Here is a 23,408-nt window from a genome sequence, read left to right as displayed (position 1 = left end):
TTCAGATGCACACACCCAGGCTACAGGCCCTTCGGCCCACTATGTTGTGCTGACCTCTTAACTCACTCCAGGATCAGTCTGGCCCTTCCTCCCCACATAGCCCTCCATTTTTAGACCATAAGACATAGGAACAGAATTAGGCCATTTGGCCCATCGAATCTGCTCCACTATGGCTGATTTATTATCCCTCTCAACCCCATTCTCCTGCCTTCTCCCCGTAACCTTTGACACTCTGGCTAATCAAGAACCTATCAACCTCTGCTTTAAATATAACCAATGACTTCCACAGATTCACCACCCTCTGGCTAAAGAAATTCCTCCTCTTCTCTGTTCTAAATGGACATCCCTCAAATCTGAGGTCGTGTCCTCTGGTCCCAGACTTCCCTACCATAGGAAATTCAATCCATATTCAATATTTGGTATGTTTCAATGAGATTCTCCCCCCCCCCCCCACCCCTAATTTTTCTGACTCCACGTGCCTATCTAAGAGTTTTTTAAATGTCCCTAATTCCTCTGCCACCACCCCTGGCAGGGAATTCCACCCATCCACCACTCTGTGTGGAAAAACCTATATCTGACACCCCGCCTATACTTTCGTCCAATCACCTCTCGCTGCCCTGAAACATAACAGAGAAACCACGTGGACAATTTTGGTTGTGACATTTATGGTTTTTAATTATCTGCATTATTTACAAAAGCCTATTTACATATTTAATTCAGCAGTTTTAGCAACAATAACCCAAACACGGGGACAATTTCCATAAATATAGCCTAACGCAGTGTTTTAAAGGTTTCGACAGCGCTTCACTGATTTCACCATTTGTGCTTTTAGACTTCATCCAGTGACAATATTAACACAGCTACACGAGACACTGATAATCACAGACAGTTTCTACACGGAGGCAGTGGAACCAAATCTCCAACAATCAAAGTGCAATGCGGTCTGACAATATATTTGTAAATTTTGAATGAACTCTCCAATTTACAATCCAGATTTCCGATGGCTTCCTTTAGAGAGCGAGGCGACGTCGTCACTACTGGCAAACATTCGACTTCTCCTCAGCTCCACTAACTTACTTCTCTTTTGGTGACTCTACAAAAATGAAAGAAACAAATTTGAAGATGATTCCCAATGTTAAACCTCTAAGTTGCATTATGCAAACTGAGTGCACATGAAGTATGAGAATATACTGTAGAACAGGGCTGCCCAACCTGGGGTCCACGAACCCCCTGCTTAATGGTTTCGGTTCATGAGGTCGGGCGCCCCTGCCGTGGAGCACAACAACACACACAAAATGCTGGAGGAACCCTGTGGGTCAGGTAGCATCTATGGAAAGAGTGAGCAGGCCCACCCCCTTCATCGGCACCAACCTGTAGAATATAACGTCACATTACAGGCTCTGTGGGCCGACCTTTTAACCTACTCTTAGACCATAAGAGATAGGAAGAGAATGAGGCCATTTGGCCCTTCGAGTCTGCTCCACCATCGCATCATGGCTGATCCCTATCCCTCTCAACCCCATTCTCCTGCCTTCTCCCCGTAACCTTTCATTCCCCAACTAAGCAAGAAGCTGTCAACCTCCACCATAAATGTACCCAGAGACCTGGCCTCCACTGCCACCTGATCAAACTAACCCTTCCCTCCCACATAGCCCTCCATTTTTCTATCACCCACATACCTATCTAAGAATCTAAATGCCTCTCGTAAATCTGCCACCCCTGGCTGCACGCTTCACACACCCACCAATCTCTGCGTAAAAAGCCTACACACCTCTGACATCCCCCTATACTCCCTCCAATCACCTTAACATTATGCCCACATGTATTGGAGCACCTCTTTGTTTATTGATGGGTTACACTGACATTCTTGTGGGCCGACTGCTTCTGATGTGTCTCTTGCACCAGAGGGGATTCAGTGGTCCTTCTGTCGAGTGGACAGCCAGAGACCATTCCCCAGGGCGGAAATGGCTGATAGGAGGGGGCATCGTTTTAGGCTGATTGGAGGAACAAACAGGAGGTTTGTCAGAGGCAAGTTTCTTACACAGAGAACGCTGGGTGTGTGGAATGCACAGCTTGGTTGTGGTAGAGGCAGTAACATTAGGGACATTTAAGAGATGATAGAAAAAATGGAGTTTTTGGCGTTACATTGACCAGACAGTATGTTAAAAGGTTGCCAGAACATTGTGGGCTGAAGGACTGGTAATGTGAGGTAAAGTTCTATGAACACACAGAGACTGCAGATGCTGGAAATCCAGAGCAACACACACAAAATGCTGGAAGAAGTCAGGTCAGACGGTATCTCTGGAGAGGAATGGAGAGGAGTTGATATTTCGGGCTGAGACCCTTCTACCTCAGGCAGACTTAAAAATGGTTTCCTGGGAAGCCATAATACCATCCCCGTCAGTCTCACCTCAGCACCAATCGGGGCATGGAAACGTGGTGGAATGTGTAAGCTGTAAAACTTGTCAAAAATGTTTTTAGCACAATGCAATTTCCTTTCACAGAAATTGTTCTGAAATATCACTGAAGAAACACTAGAAAATATGAAACAAGTCTAAACCAGTTGTAATTCAAATTCTTTTTTCTCCACCCACCTGGCTTCACCTATCACCTTCCAGCTTGTCCTCCTTCCCCTCCCCTCTTCTGATTCCGGCTCTCTCCCCCTTCCTTTCCAGTCCTGATGAAGGGTCTCAGTCTGAAATATCGACTGTTTATTCCTTTCCATAGATGCTGCCTGACCTGCTGAGTTCCTGCAGCATTTTGTGTGTGTTGCTCTGAATTTCCAGCATCTGCAGAGTCTCTGGTGTTCAAGTAATGCACTTTAATTATTCATTGAAGTCAAAATATTCATTGTAGGTTTTAATTATTGAGTATCTCCCTGTTAATGAATAAGGAATCATTCATGAGTCTGAATATTTCATAATATTTCTTTTATCACTCAGTGCTCTGGAAGGATATCGATAGCCACAGAAGCCTGCAGTGTTGTAATTATTGTCTGAGATAATGGAACATAAAAAAAACTGGCTGTTCAGGATTAATTTAGAATTAACTCTGTGAGACTATAAGACATGGGAGCAGAATTAAACCATCTGGCCCATCGAGTCTGCTCCAGTATTCCATCATGGCTGATTTATTATCCCTCTCAACTCCATTCTCCTGCCTTCTGCCTGTAGCCTTTGACACCCTGACTAATCAAGAACCTATCAACCTCCACTTTAACCATACCCAGTGACTTAGTCTCCACAACCATCTATGGCAATCAATTTCACAGATTCATCATCCTCTGGCTAAACATAGAAAACCTACAGCACAATACAGGCCTTTTGGCCCACAATGCCGTGCCAAACATGTACTTACTTTAGAAATTACCTCGGGTTACCCTCTATTTTTCTAAGCTCCATGTACCTGTCCAGGAGTCTCTTAAAAAACCCTATTGTATCTGCCTCCACCACCATTGCCAGCAGCCCATTCCACACACTCACCACTCTCTGCGTAAAAAAACTTACCCCTGACATCTCCTCTGTACCTACTTCCAAACACCTTAAAACTGTGCCCTCTCATGCTAGCCATTTCAGCCCTGGGAAAAAGCCACTCCAAGGAGAAAAGGCCAAGTTCACTCAACCTATTCTCATAAGATATGCTCCCCAATCCAGACAACATCCTTGTAAATCTCCTCTGCACCCTTTCTATAGTTTCCACATCCTTCCTGTAGTGAGGTGACCAGAACTGAGCACGGTACTCCAAGTGGGGTCTGCCAGGGTCCTGTCCTATATAGCTGTAACATTACCTTTCGGCTCGAACTCAATCCCACGATTATGAAGGCCAATACATCGTATGCTTTCTTAACCACACAGTCAACCTGTGCAGCAGCTTTGAGTGTCCTATGGACTCGGACCCCAAGATCCCGCTGATCCTCCACACCACCAAGAGTCTTACCATTAATACTATATTCTGCCATCATATTTGACCTACCAAAATGAACCACCTCACACTTACCTGGGTTGAACTCCGTCTGCCACTTCTCAGCCCAGTTTTGCATCCTATCAACATCCCGCTGTAACCTCTGACACCCCTCCACACTATGCACAACACCCCCAACCTTAATGTCATCAGCAAATTTACTAACCCATCCCTCCAATTCCTCATCCAGGTCATTTATAAAAATCACAAAGATTAGGGGTCCCAGAACAGAACCCTGAGGCACACCACTGGTCACCGACCTCCATGCAGAGTATGACCCGTCCACAACCACTCTTTGCCTTCTGTGAGCAAGCCAGTTCCGGATCCACAAAGCAAGGTCTCCTTGGATCCCATGCCTCCTTACTTTCTCAATAAGCCTTGCATGGGATACCTTATCAAATGCCTTGCTGAAACCCATATACACTACGTCTACTGCTCTACCCTCATCAATGTGTTTAGTCACATCCTCAAAAATTCAGTCAGGCTCGGAAGGCACGACCTGTCTTTGACAAAGCCATGCTGACTATTTCTTTTTTTTTGGCATGTGCGTGTGTGATGTTGGCGAGACATGTCTTTTTCATGCCTTTACAAGGCACGGAGCGAGAGAGAGAGACCGTGTGGCGCACCACTCCTCACAGAGACATTTTGCAGTTTTTTTCCCTTTATTTTACGAGGTCGAGTTGCGATCTCCACACTCAACCCAGCACGGATGGAAAGCGTACTCGGGAGCGGACCCGACTGGGTTCGAACCCAGGAACCTCCGTTCCAGAGTCCGGCGCTGACATCATTGTGCCACCAGCCGGCCCCACGCTGACTATTCCTAATCACATTATGCCTTCTAAATGTTCATAAATCCTGCCTCTCAGGATCCTTTCCATCAACGTACCAACCACTGAAGTAAGACTCACTGGTCTATAATTTCCTGGGCTATCTCTACTCCCTTTCTTGAATAAGGGATCAACACCTGCAACCCTTCAATCCTCTGGAACCTCTCCTGCCCCCATTGATGATGCAAAGATCATTGCCAGAGGCTCAGCAATCTCCTCCCTCACTTCCCACAGTAGCCTGGGGTATATTTTGTCTGGTCCCAGTGACTTATCCAACTTGATGTTTTCCAAAAGCTCCAGCACATCCTCTTTCTTAACGTCTATATACTCCAGCTTTTCAGTCCGCTGCAAGTCATCCCTACAATCGCCACGATCCTTTTCCATAGTGAATACTGAAGCAAAGTATTCACAAGTATATGGTAGGCAGGGTTTAAGGGTCGGCACAACATTGTGGGCCGAAGGGCCTGTACTGTGCTGTACTATTCTATGTTCTATTAAGTACCTCTGCTACCTCCTCTGGTTCCATACACATTTTTCCACTGTCACACTTGATTGATCCTATTCTCTCACATCTTATCCTCTTGCTCTTCACATACTTGTAGAATGCCTTGGGGTTTTCCTTAATCCTGTCCGCCAAGGCCTTCTCATGGCCCCTTCTGGCTCTCCTAATTTCATTTTCAAGATTCTTCCTGCTAGCCTTATAATTTTCTAGATCTCTATCATTACCTAGTTTTTGAACCTTTTGTAAGCTTTTCTTTTCTTCTTGACTAGATTTACAACAGCCTTTGTACACCACGGTTCCTGTACCCTACCATCCTTTCCCTGTCTCATTGGAATGTACCTATGCAGAACTCCACGCAAATATCCCCTGAACATTTGCCACATTTCTGCCGTACACTCCCCTGAGAACATCTGCTCCCAATTTATGCTTCCAAGTTCCTGCCTGATAGCTTCTTATTTCCCCTTACTCGAATTGAACGCTTTCCTAACTTGTCTGTTCCTATCCCTCTCCAATGCTATGGTAAAGGAGATAGAATTGTGATCACTATCTCCAAAATGCTCTCCCAGAGATCTGACACCTGAACAGGTTCATTTCCCAATACCAGATCAAATACAGCCTCTCCTCTTGTAGGCTTATCTACATACTGTGTCAAGAAACCTTCCTGAACACACCTAACAAACTCCACCCCATCTAAACCCCTTGCTCTAGTCTAGGAGGATACCAATCATTACTGGGGAAATTAAAAATCAACCTTGTGATTATTACACCTTTCCAGAATCTGTCTCCCTGTCTGTTCCTCTATGTCCCTATTACTATTGGGTGGTCTATAAAAAACACCCAGTAGAGTTATTGACCCCCTCCTGTTTCTAACTTCCATCCAGAGACTCCGTAGACAATTCCTCTGTCTTTCTCCTTTTCTGCAGCTGTGACACTATCTCTGATCAGCAGTGCCATGCCCCCACCTCTTTTGCCTCCCTCCCCATCCTTTCTGAAACATCTAAAGCCTGGCACTTGAAGTGGCCAATGCTGCCCCTGAGTCATCCACGTCTCTGTAATGGCCACAACATCATAGCTCCAAGTACTGATCCACACTCTAAGTTCATCCACTTTGTTGATAATACTCCTTGCATTAAAATAGGCACATCTCAAGCCATCAGTTCAAGCACATCCCTTCACTATCACCTGCCTATCCTCCCTCTCACACTGCCAGCAAGCTTTCTCAATTTGTGAGCCAACCGCTCCTTCCTCCATCTCTTCAGTTTGGTTCCCACTGCCCAGCAATTCTAGTTTAAACTCTCTCCAATAGCCTTAGCAAACCTCCCTGCCAGGATATTGGTCCCCCTCAGATTCAAATGCAACCTGTCTTTTTTGCACAGGTCATGCCTGGTCCAAAAGAGGTCCCAATGATCCAGAAATCTGAAGCCCTGCCTCCGGTCCAATCCCTCAGCCACACATTTATCCTCCTCCTCACTCTATTCCTATACTCACTGTCACGTGGCACTGGCAGTAATCCCGAGATTACTACCTTTGTGGTCCTGCTTCTCAGGTTCTTTGCCAACTCCCTGTAGTCTGTTTTCAGGACCTCCTCCCTTTTCCTACCTATGTCGTTGGTACCAATATGTACCAGACCTCTGGCTGTTCTCCTTCCCACTTCAGGATATTGTAGACATGGTCAGAAACAGCCCATCCCTGGCTGTGTCCACAGAATCGCCTGTTTGACCCCCTGACTATAGAGTCCCCTGTCACTGCTGCCTTCTTCCTTTCCCTACCCTTCTGAGCCACAGGGCCAGACTCTGTGCCAGAGGCGTGGCCACTGTTGCTTCCCCCAGGTAGGCCATTCCCTGCCCAACAGTGCTCAAACAGGAGTACTGATTGTTACAGGGGACGGTCACCGGGAACTCTCTGGTATCTGACTCTTGCCCTTCTCTCTCCTGACTGTTACCCACTTCTCTGTTTCCCGAGGCCCCGGTGTGACTACTTGCCTATCTCTCTCTCTTTGGTTGTCCATCGAAATCCAATGACGATGTCCACTCTTTTAATGGTGAGATCTTTGATGACTATACAGTCCTATCCTGGACCCACAAGCTCCATTGCAGGTGGGACATGTATATGTGGTAGTGGTGGCAACCATGGCTGTATTTCTCCTGGCTCTCCTCTGCTGTCTTCTGGTTGATCTTTCCATCTCCAGAATACGAACCCCGTCCCTATATAGCTCTCTCTATCACCTCCTCACTTTCCCTGAGCAGACAAAGGTCATCGAGCTGCATCTCCAGCTCTCTAAGGAGCTGGCACAGATGTGACCGTCCGGGAGGCTGGGAGTCTCCCGGACATCCCACATCTGACATGCAGAACAGAACACCGGCCTGACAGACATGCTTCCTATTCTTCACAGTAACTTACCTCGCCTCGACCCGTTATCGCCAAAGTCCTGTTGAGCCAAAACTCTCCTACTCTGTCCCCCTCTACTCTCGCGCGTGCTCTATAAAGCTGTCTTCTTTTTAAGCTCTTCCCGCTGGTCTAACTCGCTGACGTCCATGCGTCTGCGCAGTCGTGCCTCGATCAAAAAGAAATTCCTTCTCGTCTAAACGGATGTCCCTCTATTCTGAGGCTGTGCATTCTGATCCTAGACTCCCCCACTATAGGACTCTCCACATCCACTCTTTCTAGACCTTCCAAAGTTCAATCAGTTTCAATAAAATCTCCCTCATTCTTCTGAACTCCAGTGAGTACTTTCAGAGCTCACAGAGGAGGTACAGGAGCCTGAGGACATGCACCAAGTGTTTCAGGAACAGCTTCTTACCCTCCACCATGAGATTTCTGAATGAACAATGAACCCATGAGCACTAGCTCTATTTTATTTGCTCTCCCCTTGCACTACTTACTTAATATATATATTTCTTATTTTAATTTATAGTATTTTTATTATTGTGCATTGCCACAAAACAACAGATTTCACACACATGCCAGCAATATGAAACCGGATTCTGATTCTCCTAAAGCAGGGGTTCCCAACCCGGGGCCAATGGCATAAAAAAAGGTTGGGGGCCCCTGACCTACTGCACTTGCCAAAATCTGGCACGGTCACGACAGACAGCCCCATTGCCAATACAGACATCACAAAGCACTTTGGACAGACAAGAGCAAGCACACAAACAAGAAACATTATACATGTCAATTTACAAAGCTTCAGAATTTGAAAAAGTAATCTATACCTGTTTCAAACTCACCTCTCGATTAAATCGCTTCAATATTTCTCCGGATCTTGCTGCAAGAAAGTTACATTGAAATACAACTAATTTTAGTCTAAAAGCAGCTTTCCAGTCCAGTTCCCAAGGTCTTTACAAGTGATCATGCAACGTCAATGTACAATGACAAACACCTACCAACATCACCTTCCATGCAGGTAAACATAAAACCGATGGACACGAGAGTACACATGAATGGTGGCGGGTCTGGCTGAAAACTGAAATGGATTGGATCGAGCAGCGACTGTGCCAGCAGGTCACGATTCAGTGGATCATGAAGTACTGATTCTTTAATTATTACCTTGTTATCGGAAGGATGTAGAAGCTTTAACCACTTGGGCACGTGGCCAGGTGGTTAAGGCATTGGACTAGTGACCTGAAGGTTGTGAGTTTGAACCCCAGCCAAGGGAACGTGTTGTGTCCTTGAGCAAGGCACTTAATCACACATTGATCTGCGACGACACTGGTGCCAAGCTGTATGGGTCCTAATGCCCTTCCCTTGGACAACACTGGTGTCGTGGAGAGGGGAGACTTGCAGCACGGGCAACTGCTGGTCTTCCATACAACCTTGCCCAGGCCTGCGCCCTGGAGAGTGAAGACTTTCCAGGCGCAGATCCATGGTCTCGCAAGACTAACGGAAGCTTTAGAGAGGGTGCAGAGGACATTTACCAGGATGCAGCCTGGATTAGAGAGCGTGTCTTACGAGGTTAGGTTGAGTGAGCCTGGCCCTTTCTCTGTAGAGTACAGGAGGATCAGAGGGAACTTGCCAGCAATGTACAGTCCAAGATGATAAGAGGCATAGATTGACCTCCTATTAAGTCTCTGCCCTCTTCACTTAAACCTGTACTCTAGAGTTATTGATTCCCAGGACGTTGGGAGTGCATTCACCCTGCCTAAGCTTCTCATGATTTTATACACCCCTGTAAGGTCACCCAGGGTTGGGGGATGGAGGTTTGTCTCTAGCAAAGGAGCTGTAAGGCACTCTTGCCCTCCGCTGGCCTGCAGTCACCCTAGAGCAAGCACCTGCTTAGCCCCCCATCAGTATCATGTGAGGCCATGGGGGCAGGTGGTGGATGGTCGTATGAGCAGTTGGTGCGTATCACAAGTCCAGGTAATGCAACCACTGACACCAGGCAGACAATCTCTGAAAAGTATTGATAATGGCTGGGGTCACCTGTTTTGTAGAGACACTGCCCAAAAGGCGGCAATGGCAAACCACTTCTGTAGGAAAAAATTGCCGAGACTGATCATAGCCATGGAAAGACCATGAACACCCATGTCATACGACACACACATAATGATGATGTCATGTGACATGGCACATAATGATGATGTCATATGACATGGCACATGATAAGGTTACGCCTCATTTTCCTACACTCCACAAAATAGATTCTCAACCATTCAGAGCTGATTGAACTGTTATTTTCGACACAGTGTGAGCTGAGTGTATGAATCCTCTATCACAGACGTCAGTGCTTTTCATTCACATCACGTCTGAGGTGAAAACCAACTAGCCAGCACAGTACAATGGAAATACTTGCTTAGAGAGATCAGATTACGATCAATACAAATGATCCTAGGCTTGCTTGGACTTGTGCTTTAAAAGGCAAGGTAACTTTAACAAACGTGAAGCTTTACAATGTGTCAGAGTGGATGTGGAGAGGATGTTTGCTATCATAGGGGAGTCTAGGATCAGAGGGCACAGCCTCAGAATAGAGGGAGATCCATTTAGAATAGATTTGAGGAGGAATTTCTTTAGCTATGGTATGGCGAATCTGTGGAATTCATTGCCATAGACACTTGTGAAACCTAAGTCATTGAGTATTTTTAAAGTGGAGGTTGATAGGTTTGTGATTAGTAAGGGTGTCAAAGGTTACAGAGAGAAGGCAGGAGAATGGGAATGAGAGGGATAATAAATCAGCCATGATGGAATAGTAGAGCAGACTTGATAGGCTGAATGGCCTAATTCTGTTCCTATATCTTATGGTCTTGAGTCATTTCCAGTAGAAAGATATAGTAAGTGCCTCACAACTGATCTACTCTCAGAAAGCAGAGGATGAAATGGTCATAGTCCTTCGAAACAGAACAAGTAGTTGCTTCTAATTACATGCAAAATAGTTTGTATGAAATTTAAAGGTACAATTGATAATAAAACAGAACAGTACAGGACCAGGCCCTTCAGCTCACAATGTTGTGCTGAAACAACTAAACTAATGCCTTCTGCCTCCACAATGTCCATATTCTCCCATTTTCCTCACATTCACGTGCCTATCTAAACATCTTTCAAAAATCCCCCATGTATCAGCCTCTATCACCACCCCGGCAGCGCATTCCAGGCACGCAGCACTCTCTGTGATGAAAACTTGTCCTTACATCTCTTTTGAAATTATACCCTCTCACCTTCAATGCATGTCCTCTAGTATTAGACATTTCAACCCTGTGAGAGCTGTCGTCTCCATCTATGCCTCTCATAATCTTATGAACCTCTATTAGATCTGCCTTCAGCCTCTGCCCAGAGAAAATAAAAGTTTGTCCAACCTCTCGTCACAGCACATGCCCTGTAATCCAGGCAACATCCTGGTAAACCTCTTCTGCACCCTACCAAACTCTTGACGTCCTTCCTATAATGGGGTGACCAGAACTCTCTGCAATACTCCAGACACAGCCTAAAGCTGCAACATAACTTCCTGATGTTTGAACTCAGCGCCTCGGCTAACGAAGGCAAGTTGTGCCTCTGCTAAGAATTCCAGAGAACTAGATGTTAAATACTTGTATACACTATGGATTCTAGTTATTTGGGCCGTTGGTTTAATCAGTGCAGTTAAGTTTTGGGACAAATCTTAAAGAACAAAAGCTAATCTAAAAAATAGCTGGGATTCACTTCATTTGTTTGGGACACTATGCTGCTTAACTGGGACAGAAGACTGTTGCCGAAAAGTTTCTAACTAGCGTCAGTCATGTGCACTTGTGTGGCCGTTAGACACTACACTGTGCTTAGAGTGAACAGTTTTAAAATAGAGTCATTTAGTGCTGTTTGTGTTCAAAAGGCAATGATTTTTGTCACTGATTGTTGGCGAGAAATAAGCACTATGACAATTCTGAACTGTTTTGCTCACTGTGGTTTCATGAATTCAGGTTTGGAGATGCCAGAAATGGCCGGGAGCTAAAATGAAAGAGTTTCACTATTTCAACAAGTTAGCAACTTTGAAAGAATTTGAAGGTATTGACAATCGTCTCGAATGTTACAATGAAAATGAAAATTTGGAGGATGCAATCTTCGAAAGCATTGTATGAAAGCAGACCATTATCTGCACTGGTTTTGTTCATTTACAGTCAATCAAAAGAATGAGGCAGTGTTGATGAAGGACTGTCCTGATGAAAGGTCATGGCCCAAAAACCTGATTCTTTATTCCTTCTCACAGATGCTGCCTGACCCTTTAAAAAAATTAGTTTTGGTTTTTATTTTAGAGATACAGTGTGGGCTGGCCTATCTGCCCCAGTGAGAAACCCACTGATTTAACCCCAGCCTAGTCACAGGGCAATTTACCATAGCCAACCAATTTACTAACCAGTGTGTCTTTGGACTATGGGAGGAAATCGGAGCACCTGGGGGAAACCCATACGCTCATGAACTTTGAGCTCCGACACCCCGAACTGCAATAGCAATGCTAACCACTACTCTAATGTGGCACCTGAAGACCTGCTAGGTTCCTCCAGCAATTTATGTGTATTACACAAACACGAGGAAATCTGCAGATGCTGGAAATTCAAGCAACACACACAAAAAAAGTGCTGGTGAACACAGCAGGCCAGGCAGCATCTATAGGAAGAGGTACAATCAACGTTTCAGGCCGAGTGTTTTAAATTAGACCACAAGACCATAAGATATAGTAGCAGAATTAGGCCTTTTGGCCCATCAAGTCTGCTCCATCATTCCATCATGGCTGATCCAATTTTCCTTTCATCCCAAATCTCCTGCCTTCTCCCTGTGTCCCTTTACACCCTGACCAATCAAGAATCTATCAACCTCTGCCCTAAATATACATAAAGACTTGGCCTCCACTGCTGCCTGTAGCAAAGAATTCCACAGATTCACCACTCTCTGGCTAAAGAAATTCCTCCTCATCTCCATTCTAATAAGATGTCCCTCTATTCTGAGGCAATGTCCTCTGGTCTTAGACTTTCCCACCATAGGAAACATCCTCTCCACATCCACTTAATCAAGGCCTTTCACCATTTGATAGTTTTCAATGAGGTCACCCATCATTCTTCTGAATTCCAGTGAATACAGGCCCAGAGCCATCAAACACTCTTCATATGGGAAGCCATTCAATCCGGGAATCATTTTTGTGAACCTCCTTTGAACCCTCTCCAATTTCAGCACATCCTCTCTAAGATAAGTGGCCCAAATCTGCTCACAATACTCCAAGGGAGGCCTCACCAGTGCTTTATGAAACCTCAACATTACATCCTTGCTTTTATATTCTAGTCCTCTTGAAACGAATGCTAACATTGCATTTGCTTCCTCACCATAGACTCAACCAGCAAATCCCAAGTCCCTTTGCATCTTAGTTTCTTGTATGTTCTCTGTATTTAGAAAATGGTCAACCCTTTCATTTCTTCTACCAAAGTGCATGGCCATACATTTCCTAACACTATATTCCATCTGCCATTTCTTTGCCCATTCTCCCAATCTAAGCCCTTTTGTAGCCTTGCTACTTCCTCAAAACTATCTGCCCCTTCACCTATCTTCACGTTGTCTGCAAACTTTAGAAACAAAGCCATTTATTCCATTATCTAAATCACTGATACATAATGTAAAAAGAATCCGTCCCAACACAGACCTCTGTGGACCACTAGTCACCAGCAACCAACCAGAAAAGACTCCCTTTATTCCCACTCTTTGCCTCCTGCCAATCAGCCACTGCTGTATCCATGCTAGAATCTTTCCCAAAATACCATGGGCTTGTAGCTTGTTAAGTAGCCTCATGTGTGCCACCTTGTTAAAGGTCTTCTGAAAATCCAAGTATACAACATTAACCGATTCTCCTTTGTCTATCCTGTTTGTTATTTTGTCAAAAAGTTCCACCGGATTTGTCAGGCAAGATTTTCCCGAGAGGAAACCATGCTGACTACGGCCTATTTTATCATCTGCCTCCAAGTACCCTGAGACCTCATCCTTAATAATCAATTCCAACATCTTCCCAACCACTGAGGTCAGACTAGTTGGCCTATAGTTTCCTTTCTTCTGCCTCTCTCCCTTCTTGAAGAGTGGAGTAACATTTGCAATTTTTCGGTCTTCTGGAACCATTCCAGAATCTAGGGATTTTTGAAAGATCATTACTAATGCCTCCATGATCTCTTCAGCCGCCTCTTTCAGAAACCTGGGGTGTACAACATCTAGTCCAGGTGACTTACCTACCTTCAGACCTCTCAGTTTCTCAAGAACATTTTCTCTAGTATTGGAAACTTCACACACTTCATGATCCCTGACACCTGGAACGTCAACCATACTGCTAATGTGGAGACTGATGCAAAATACTTATTCAGCTTGTCTGCCATTTCATTGTCCCCCATTACTACCTTTCCAGCATCACTTTCCAGTGGTCTGATATACACACTCACCTCTCTTTCACACTTTGTGCATCTGAAGATACTTCTGGTCGTCTCTTTAATATTGTCGGCTAGCTTAAATCAGGCAATCTTGCTGTGATCACCTATCTCTGCATTGAGATGATCTCCTAGAGTCCTGCATTTACAATGGGTGGTGTGTCTCACGGAAAGTGCCCAATAGGACTGGAAATGCTTCTTCCTGAGGCTCTTAGAATCAAAGGTGGAGACCATGCTGTCTTCAGCCATGGTGCTGAGGTTGAGAGGGTCGACAGTTTCAACAGTTTCAAGTTCCTACGTGTGAAATTCACCAGCAGCCTGTCCTGGTCTAACCACGTAGGTTCTAAGACCAAGAAAGCTCTCCAATGGCTCTACTTCCTTAGGAGGCTAAAGAAATTTGGTATGTCCTGTTGACCCTCACCAATTTTTATTGACGCACAACAGAAAGCATCGTATCTAGATGCTTCGTGGCTTGGTATGGCAGCTGCTCTGCCTGTGACAACACATTCCAGAGAGTCGTGGACACCGTTCAGCACAATAAACTCCTCTCGGGTTTCTAGCTGGGTACGGGTGTCAACTATAACTGACGTTTTGATGACAAACTCTGCCTTCTTCATCAAGAATGATGCCCGGGCGCATCCAGTCTGGTTGTATTTATAGGCCCATTGTCTGTCCCTCCTGATTGGTTAGTCCTCATCCAATCAGGTTTCTGCTCTCCCACCTTCTTTACAGTTGAACTACTAGTTATTACCTCTCCACCATCAGGTTCTTGAACCAAAGGGGGTAACTTCACTCAACTCCACTTGCCCCATCATTGAAATGGTCCCACAACTAATGGGCACACTTTCAAGGACTCTTCATTTCATGTTCTCAAGTATTTATTGTGGATTTATTTATTATTATTAGTTCTTTCTTTTGGTATTTGCACAGTTTGTTGCCTTCTGCACACTAGTTGACTGCACAGTGGTTCTGTTGTGGTTATTATTCTATAGATTTATTGAGTGTGTCCACAAGAAAATTAATCTCAGGCCATATATGTATTTTGATAATAAAATTTACTTTTAAATTTGTTCCTTGAACCTTGATCTGTATGAACAGTATGCAAGCCAAGCTCTTCATTGTACCTCAGTATGTGTGACTATAATAAACCAACTCCGCATCTATAGTCTAAAGACTACCCAAATATCTCAGTCCTCTGCAGTCCCCTACAGATGTCCTTACATTCATATTGCACTGGAAATTCTCTTCAGTTTTCCTCTATTTTCTGAGGTTGAGCTGAGGAAACGATCAACAATTCTGGACAGGAGAAGTATGCGAGTTTTTAGAAAATATAAGGTCTAATTTTTGAGAGATCTTCAGCTGTTATTTGTAGTGAGGAAGTCTGAACGATGCCTGGTGAAATTAATGGCAGAACCATTTCCAATCTAGATGCCTGCTAGACTGGAAGGGTAATATTTACCATTTCCATTGAACAAACAAACCAACAGCAAGGATAATCACCGGGAATTATGAAGTAAAATGAAAGGTTAAACAATTTTGAACAGACCATAAACACAAGAGATTCTGCAGATGCTGGAAATCCAAAGCAACACACACACAAAATGCTGGGGAACTCAGCAGGTCAGGCAGCGTCTATGGACATGAATAAAGAACCAACGTTTCAGGCCAAAACCCTTCATTGGGTCTGGAAAGGACGGGGAAAGGTGCCAGGATACGAAGGTGGGGGAGGGGAAGGAGAACAAACTAGAAGGTGAGGGGTGAAGCTAGCTGGGAGAGGAAGTGGGGGGGGGGAGAGATGAAATGAAAAGCTGGAAGGTGGAAGGTGGAAAAGGGCTGAAGAAGAAAAAATCTGATAGGAGGAAGAGAGTGGACCATGGGAGAAAGGGAAAGAAGAGGGGGACTGGGGGAGGTGAGGAGAAGATGTAAGTGGCCAGAGTGGGGAAGTGAACAGGAGGGAAGGGGGAGGGTAAAGAAAATACCAGAAGTTGGAGAAATCAATGTACAAGTCATCAGGTCGGAGGCCCCAACCAGAATAGGAGGTGTTGCTCCTCCAACCTGAGACTGTTTGTTCATTTCCGTTGATGCTGCCTGACCTCCAGAGTTCCTCCACCATTTTGTGTGTGTTGAGCAGGCCATGGTAGGCAGCAACCCTCCACACAACAAGCATGCAGGAAGCAGAATGTGAACACTGAAGAATTTAAACCATGAACACACAGGGAATATGTCTGTTTACCTGAGAGAATTTCTGTGGTTCAGATTTTTCAAGTTTAATTTTGATCTCAGGCCGGGGTAAATCACCGCTCTTGCTAGGGTCTAGGACGAGAGGACGAGGACCACCTACAGACACAGGGGAATTGGCAGAGGGTAGTTCATGTGAGACCAAGTCTAAAAGAATAAACGTAGGGTGATTGGAGGAAAGCATAGGGTGGATGTCAGACATAGGCTTTTCACACAGAGAGTGGAGGGTGTGGAACACCTTGCCGGGGTGGTAGTAGAGGCAGGAGATGTGGGCATTCAAGAAACTCTTTAATAGGCTCATGAATGATTGAAAAATGGAGGGCTATGTAGGAGGGAAAGGTTAGATTAATCTTAGCCCTAGGCTAAAAGGTTAGCACAACATTGTGGGCCTCTACTGCACTGTTCAATGTTCTAAAACGTGGGTCAAGAGGGAAGACCCTAAAGCTACCAAAGTGATCCCAGTGCCCAAGACCAAGAGGCTCAGTAAGATTTGAGGATTCTTTATCTCCCAGTAAATAGCAGATACCAGGAAGGAGAAACAGTTGGTGGCCCTGTCGCTGGACTGAGAAAGGGATAATTCGGACAATGGCAGGGACTTACTTGATGATAAGTGGACAGCCAGCACCCTTTTCCCAGGGCATAAATGACCAATATGAGGGGGTATAATTTTAAGGTGATTGGAGGGAAGTATAGGAGGGATATCAGAGGTAAGGGTTGTGTGTTTTTTTTACACAGAGAGTGGTGGGTGCATGGAACATAGTGGTGGTAAAGGCAGAAATATTAGAGACATTTAAGAGATGCTTAGTTAGGCACATGGATGATACAAAAATTGAGGATTATGTGAGAGAAAAGGGTTAGATTGATGTTAGGGTAGATTGAATGTTGGCACAACCTCGGGGGCTGAAGGGTCTGGTAACTCCACACCAGATTCAACCTCGCAGCAAAAACAGGGGACTAGTCACAGAGACCAAGTGACAACCGAACCCGCACGGCACTGGGGTGTGGGAGGAAGCCGAAGGAACCCTTGCATCTTGGACTAGGTTAAAAGGTTGGCGCTGTAAAGCGATTACGTTATCCACGACGCTACCGTGCCGAACGGGTTCAAAGGTCGGGACATCGTAGGCTGTAGGGTCTGCACTCTGCCATAGTGTTCTACAGAGGGTGGAGATCAACAGAACATAAACACAAGAGGTGCTGGAAATCCAGAGTAACACACATAAAATGCTGGAGGAACTCAGCAGGTCAGGCAGCATCTATGGTGGAAAATATGCTTAAAGCATGTTGTCCTGAAATACTGACTGTTTATTTCCTTCCACAGATCCAGCCTGACTCACTGAGATCCTCCAGCAATTTTTTTTTTTTTTAAACTCAATATTCAAGCATCTGCAGACTTTGGTGTCTTGAACTATTGTCAATCTGGTTTAGTTTCCCAACAGATATTCACCAGTGAGGCTGCCTTGCGTGTTATTCTGCAGCAGATCTGCCAGAATACTTCAGTTCTTTGACATAGCCAAATATTGTAGAAGTTCTAAAACTTTCAGTCTGAATATTACAAACACAAGAGATTCTGCAGATGCTGGAAATCCAGAGCCACATGTCCAAATATAAGGAGAGAATATAGTGAGTTAGGGAGAAAGTTGAAGAGCAGGACCTCCAGGATAGTAATCTCTGGATTACTGTGCCACGTGCCAGTGACGGTACGAAAAGGATGATTTGTTAGATGAATGTGTGGCTGAGCAACTGGTGCAGGGAATAAAGTTTCAGATTTCTGGACCACTGGGATCTCTTCCAGGGAAGGTATGACCTGTACAAAAAGCATGGGTTACACTTGAACCTGAGGGGACCAATATCCTTGTGGACAGGTTTGCTAGAGCTGTTGGAGAGGGTTTAAACTAAGTTGGCAGGGAGCTGGGAACCAGACTGATAGGACTGAGGATGGGACATTTGGTACACATGCAGAAACAGTGTGTAATGGGACTGTGAGGAAGGACAGGCAGGTGATAGGGAAAAATTGAAGTCAGTGGGATGAGTTGAGGTGTAACAAGGAGAAAGTATTCAGTAATCAGAGGTGCACAGGGAATCAGGAGTTCATGTGCAGGATATCATTCAGGTTAACTTTCAGTTTGAGTCAGAGGTGAGGATGGCAAATACAATGTTAGCATTCATTTTGAGAGGACTAGAATATAAAAGCAAGGATGTAATGATAAGGCTTTGTAACTATTTGGTCAGACAGCACTCGGAATATTGTGAGCAGGTTTGGTCACCTTTTCTAATAAAAGGTGTGCTGGTATTGGAGAGGGTCCAGAGGAAACTCATGCGAATGATTCCAGGAATGAAAGAGTTAACACACCAGGGCGTTTGATGGCTTTCAGCCTGCACTTGCTGGTGTTTAGATTAACGAGAGGGAATCTCACTGAAACCTATTGAATATTGAAAGATCTGGGAGAGTGGATATGGAGAGGATGTTGCTTATAGTGGGGGAGTCTAGGCCCAGGTGGCTCTGCCTCACAATAGAGGGGCATCCATTTAGAACAGAGAGGAGGGAAAATTTCTTTAGCCGAGGGTGAACATGTGGAATTCCTTGCCACAGATGCTGTAGTGGCCAAGTGACTGGGTACATTTAAAGCAGAAGGTGATATATTCTTGATTAGTAAGGGTGTCAAAATTTATGGGGAGAGGGCAGGAGGCTGGGATTGAGAGGGATAATAGATAGCCATGATGGAATGGCAGAGCAGACTCGATGGGCCGAATGGCCTAATTCTTCTCCGAGGTGTTATGGCCTAAAATGCTGGAGGAGCTCAGCAGGTCAGGTAGCATCTATGGAGAGGAATCATTGACAGTTAATTCCCCTCCATCGGTGCTGCCTGACCTGCTGAGTTTCTACAGAATTTTGTGTGGGCTACAAAGATGAAGAGCAGTTTTCTCGTGGTTTTTTACAGGTGCCAAGGAAAGCTGATAGATGACTAATGGACGCAATTGTAGAGATGCGTAGGGGACGGGAAGCTGTCTGAACTCACTTGTCGAGCTCCCGGCGCTGTGTGCGCTGATGTTACTGGTGCTGTCTTCCAGCCATGTGCTGTAGGTGAAGGAATTCCGTTTCTGGGACGTGTTGGAGGATAGACTGTCCTGCAAGGACAAAAGGAAAGGGCAGGTTGACTTCTGGTTGGAGTAGAATCTTTGCTGGAGAGAACAGGAGCAAAATGTTCACACATGTAAACAAAACGCTAATTAATTTTAATAGTGCTTTAGAGGCATTGTGGTATTGTCACTGGAGTTTTAATGATGAAGTGGCGGAGCAGACTCAATGGGCCAAATGGCCCAACTCTACTCATATACCTCATGGTCTTCTGCTTATGGTTAATCCAGAGGGTGGACTAACACAAGTTCTATTTCCATGGCAGCTGAGGAATTTGTCAGAAAAAAACGGAGAAGGTTGTACCCTCAGCCAGCTCATGGGCACCGGCCTTGCCATCATTACAGGATGCACATCACCCAGGTCGTGCCCTCTTCTCATTGCTACCAGCAGGGGAGGAGGTACAGGAGCCTGAAGACACACACTCAACATTTTAGGAACAGCTTCTTCCCCTCCGTCATCAGATTTCTGAATGGAAAATGGAAAGTCTGGGAGAGGGAAGGATATGAGGAAAAGAGAAAATCGGGGACAGGGAACAGATACGGGAAGGGAAAGTCTGGGACAGGGAACGGATACGGGAAGGGAAAGTCTGGGACAGGAAACGGATACGGGAAGGGAAAGCCTGGGACAGGGAACGGATACGGGAAGTGAAAGTCTGGGACAGGGAATGGATACGGGAAGGGAAGGCCTGGGACAGGAAACGGATATGGGAAGGGAAAACCTGGGACGGGGAACGGATACGGGAAGTGAAAATCTGGGACAGGGAACAGATATGGGAAGGGAAAGTCTGGGACAGGGAATGCATTCGAAGAAAAGGGAAAGTCTGGGAGAGGGAACAGATATAGGAAGGGAGAGTCTGGGAGAGGGAACGGATATGTGAAGGGAAAGCCTGGGAGAGGGAATGGATACGGGAAGGGAGAGTCTGGGAGAGGGAACGGATATGGGAAGGGAAAGTCTGGGACAGGGAATGAATACGGGAAGGGAAAGTCTGGGAGAGGGAATGGATATGGGAAGGGAAAGTCTGGGACAGGAAACGGATACGGGAAGGGAAAGCCTGGGAGAGGGAATGGATACAGGAAGGGAAAGCCTGGGAGAAGGAACGGATATGAGGAAAAAGATGCTAACACCCCCAGGGCAGAAACTACTACAGGATCACGTGACCCTTTTGTGGAACAAAAATCCCTGTGTACGTTGCTAAGTTGGTTACCATCCCGGTATCATAGTCCTCAAGGGCTTCGTTTTCCTCTACGACACTGGCAAAGCTACTGGCATTCGACGACGAGCGAGAGAGATCCTGAACGCCTTCACACAGGCCCTTCTGGTTTAGTACTACTCTGTAAGTAAAGAGAAATGTACACTTCTGTTAGTTGGCTCCCCACACCTTCTAAAGTCGTTTGCCCTCAGCTACGTATCTGAGTGCTTTTGGTGTGCTCAGGTTCCACGCGATAAGATCAAAGTTTAATGCAGAACATAGAAAATAGAAATCACAGGCCCTTCGGCTCATGATGTTGTGCTGACCTTTTTACCTACTCTAACATCAATCTGACTCTTCCCTCCCACATAACCCTCCATTTTTCTATCATCCATCTGTCTATCTAAGAGCCTGTTAAATACCCTAATGTATCTGCCTCTAACACCTCCTGCCAGCACATTCCATGCACTCACCACTCTCTGTGTAAAGAATTTACCTCTGACATCCTTCTATACTTAAAATTATGTACCCTGATATTAGCTTTTCACTGTACCTCTGCACATGGAACACAGAACATACAACAGCAGAGCACAGTACAGGCCTTTTGGCCCATTATGTTGTGCTAACCTTGTAACCCTTCCCTCCTACATAGCCCGCCATTTTTCTATCATCCATCTGCCTTTCTCACATGCTGCTATTGTATCTGCCTCTAGCACTTAGTCGTGTGTTCCACTCACCCACTACTCTGTGTGTAAAGAACTTAGCTCTGATGTCCCCCTATACTTTTTTCCGATCACCTTGAAATTATGTCCCCTCGTATTTTAGCCATTTCTGCCCTAGTAAAAAGTCTTTGGTTGTCTAAATGATCTATGCCTCTTATCATCTTGTACACTTCTTTCAATTCACCTCTCATCCTCCTTCACTCCAAAGAGAAAAGCCCTAGCTCACTCAACTTTTCCTCATAAAACATACTCTCTAATCCAGGCAGCGTCCTGGTAAATCTCCTCTGCACTCTCTCTAATCCAGGCAGCATCCCGGTAAATCTCCTCTGCACCCTCTCTAAAGCTTCCACATCCTTCATATAATAAGGCGACCACAAATGAACACAATACCAGGTGTGGTCAGACTAGAGTAACGCACACAAAATGCTAGAGGAACTCAGCAGTCAGGCAGCGTCTATAGAGAGGAATAAGCTGTCAACATTTGGGGCTGAGACCCTTCAACAGAACTGAACACAATATGCAAAGAATGTTTTCCACATCAATATTTGTCGACCTTGAAATACTGAACTGAAAATGCTCCAAGTATTGGTAGACTTGATCTTTTCTCAGTCCACAGATGTGACACAGGCACAGCGCATGCCACCAGATATCGTTCTGTCTGTGGGAATTAAACTCTCATTGGGTCTGATTTGAGGTCCTCAGAACCATGGATTTTCCATACGGGCTGTTCACATGATACACAAGCCTGGGCAGTACGATATGGAGAGCGAGCTGCTGCCCATACAGCAGGCTCCCCTTCGCCGCACAGTTGATGAATCCACAGGAACAACAGATACAGTTTGGCAGCAGTGGCGTTGCAGGAGTTGCCAGTCAGTGTTGAACTCAAAGTAGGACTACCTTAGGGACTCCAGGTCTGGATTTTTCCTTGGCTTTTATTTCCGAAGCCTTCCCCAAGGCAGTGGAGGTTTGAGATCAGAGTTTTCCTTCTCCTAGATGAGCTGCCAAACATGGCTGATGAACCTCATCTGCCTGAAGCGACTGGTTTTAAGGCGCCAGTAACCCGCCTTTGTCTCTTGTCCTGTCAGCTGAAATGGTTAATAGCTAATCCACACATGAAACCCAGGGGGTGGACTGGGCTATTTGAGACAAATGCCATTGGGAGCATTTAATAGGTACTGGGAGCTTATCATGTCAACACCCCCAGCTATGATATACTTCAGGAACCTGGGTCTGATTTACAATGCAGGTAAAACTAGTGTCTTCAGTGTGAAAAAGTCTACTGAAGGTGAAATAAAGAGGGAAAAAGAAAGACTGAATTAAAAGACAGACAAACTTAAAAAAGGGCAGAGGAATAGGCGAAAGGAAGGTTTCCCACATAAAAATTAATTTTCCAAGTGTTTGGAAGGAACAGCGATTTCAGTTGCCAAAAAAACAATTAAATAAACAATGGGAAGTGAACTGAAAGTTTCATGAAACTTTTGAGAACTTCGGTTGTTTGCCTGCTTTTGTTGTTTGCACAGTTTTTTTTCTGTACATTGGGTGTTTGATGGACTTTTTAAAGTGGATTCTATTGTGTTTCTTTGTTTTGTGGCTGCCTGTAAGGAGACAAATATCAAGCTGTAATATAAAATACATACTTTGATAATAAATTTGCTTTGAACTTTGGCCCAGTTTTGAATTTCCGTGATTTTGGCTTCGATTTATAGAGCGACCTCATGTCGTGATTTCACCGATGGAGAGAACACTCTTTAGTAGCTGACAAATTCTGTAATATATCTAAAGGAAATGCACATACCTGTTCTTTGTGGTGGGCATCTCGGGAGAACTCTGATTGGATGAGTTTTCAGATTTTGGTTCCTGTGATATGTGACCACTGTCTGGGGTCTTCTGAGTACTTGATGAGCTCTCTCTGTGGGTAACAAAGGAGAGGGAAATTGAAAACCCAAAAATATTTGTACAGGACAAAAATACCTCCA

At 45.1% G+C, this 23,408-nt stretch overlaps 1 protein-coding gene across 18 annotated transcripts in view; it reads right to left on the bottom strand.

Moving 5' to 3' along the window:
- Nucleotides 1-657: 657 nt before the first annotated feature.
- Nucleotides 658-23,408, bottom strand: part of rap1gapa (RAP1 GTPase activating protein a) — a 473,779-nt gene continuing 451,028 nt past the window's right edge. For 14 of the 18 annotated variants that reach the window (XM_063033337.1, XM_063033341.1, XM_063033326.1 and 11 more), the window contains 5 exons: nucleotides 23,228-23,341; nucleotides 20,726-20,852; nucleotides 19,403-19,511; nucleotides 16,381-16,484; nucleotides 658-1,093 (listed from right to left, as the gene is read on the bottom strand). In XM_063033337.1, coding sequence (XP_062889407.1) covers nucleotides 983-1,093; nucleotides 16,381-16,484; nucleotides 19,403-19,511; nucleotides 20,726-20,852; nucleotides 23,228-23,341 — 565 coding nt within the window. In that variant the 3' untranslated portion in view covers nucleotides 658-982. Of the gene's footprint in view, nucleotides 1,094-8,501; nucleotides 8,555-16,380; nucleotides 16,485-19,402; nucleotides 19,512-20,725; nucleotides 20,853-23,227; nucleotides 23,342-23,408 lie in introns of all 18 variants that reach the window. The other 4 variants (XM_063033331.1, XM_063033328.1, XM_063033329.1 and 1 more) reach the window with 4 other exon arrangements.

Source organism: Mobula hypostoma, chromosome 25 (genome assembly GCF_963921235.1).
Source record: "Mobula hypostoma chromosome 25, sMobHyp1.1, whole genome shotgun sequence".
Classification (NCBI taxonomy): Eukaryota; Metazoa; Chordata; class Chondrichthyes; order Myliobatiformes; family Myliobatidae; genus Mobula; species Mobula hypostoma.
The sequence above is the reverse complement of the archived record's forward strand: the minus strand, read 5'-3'. Positions and strand labels throughout refer to the sequence as shown.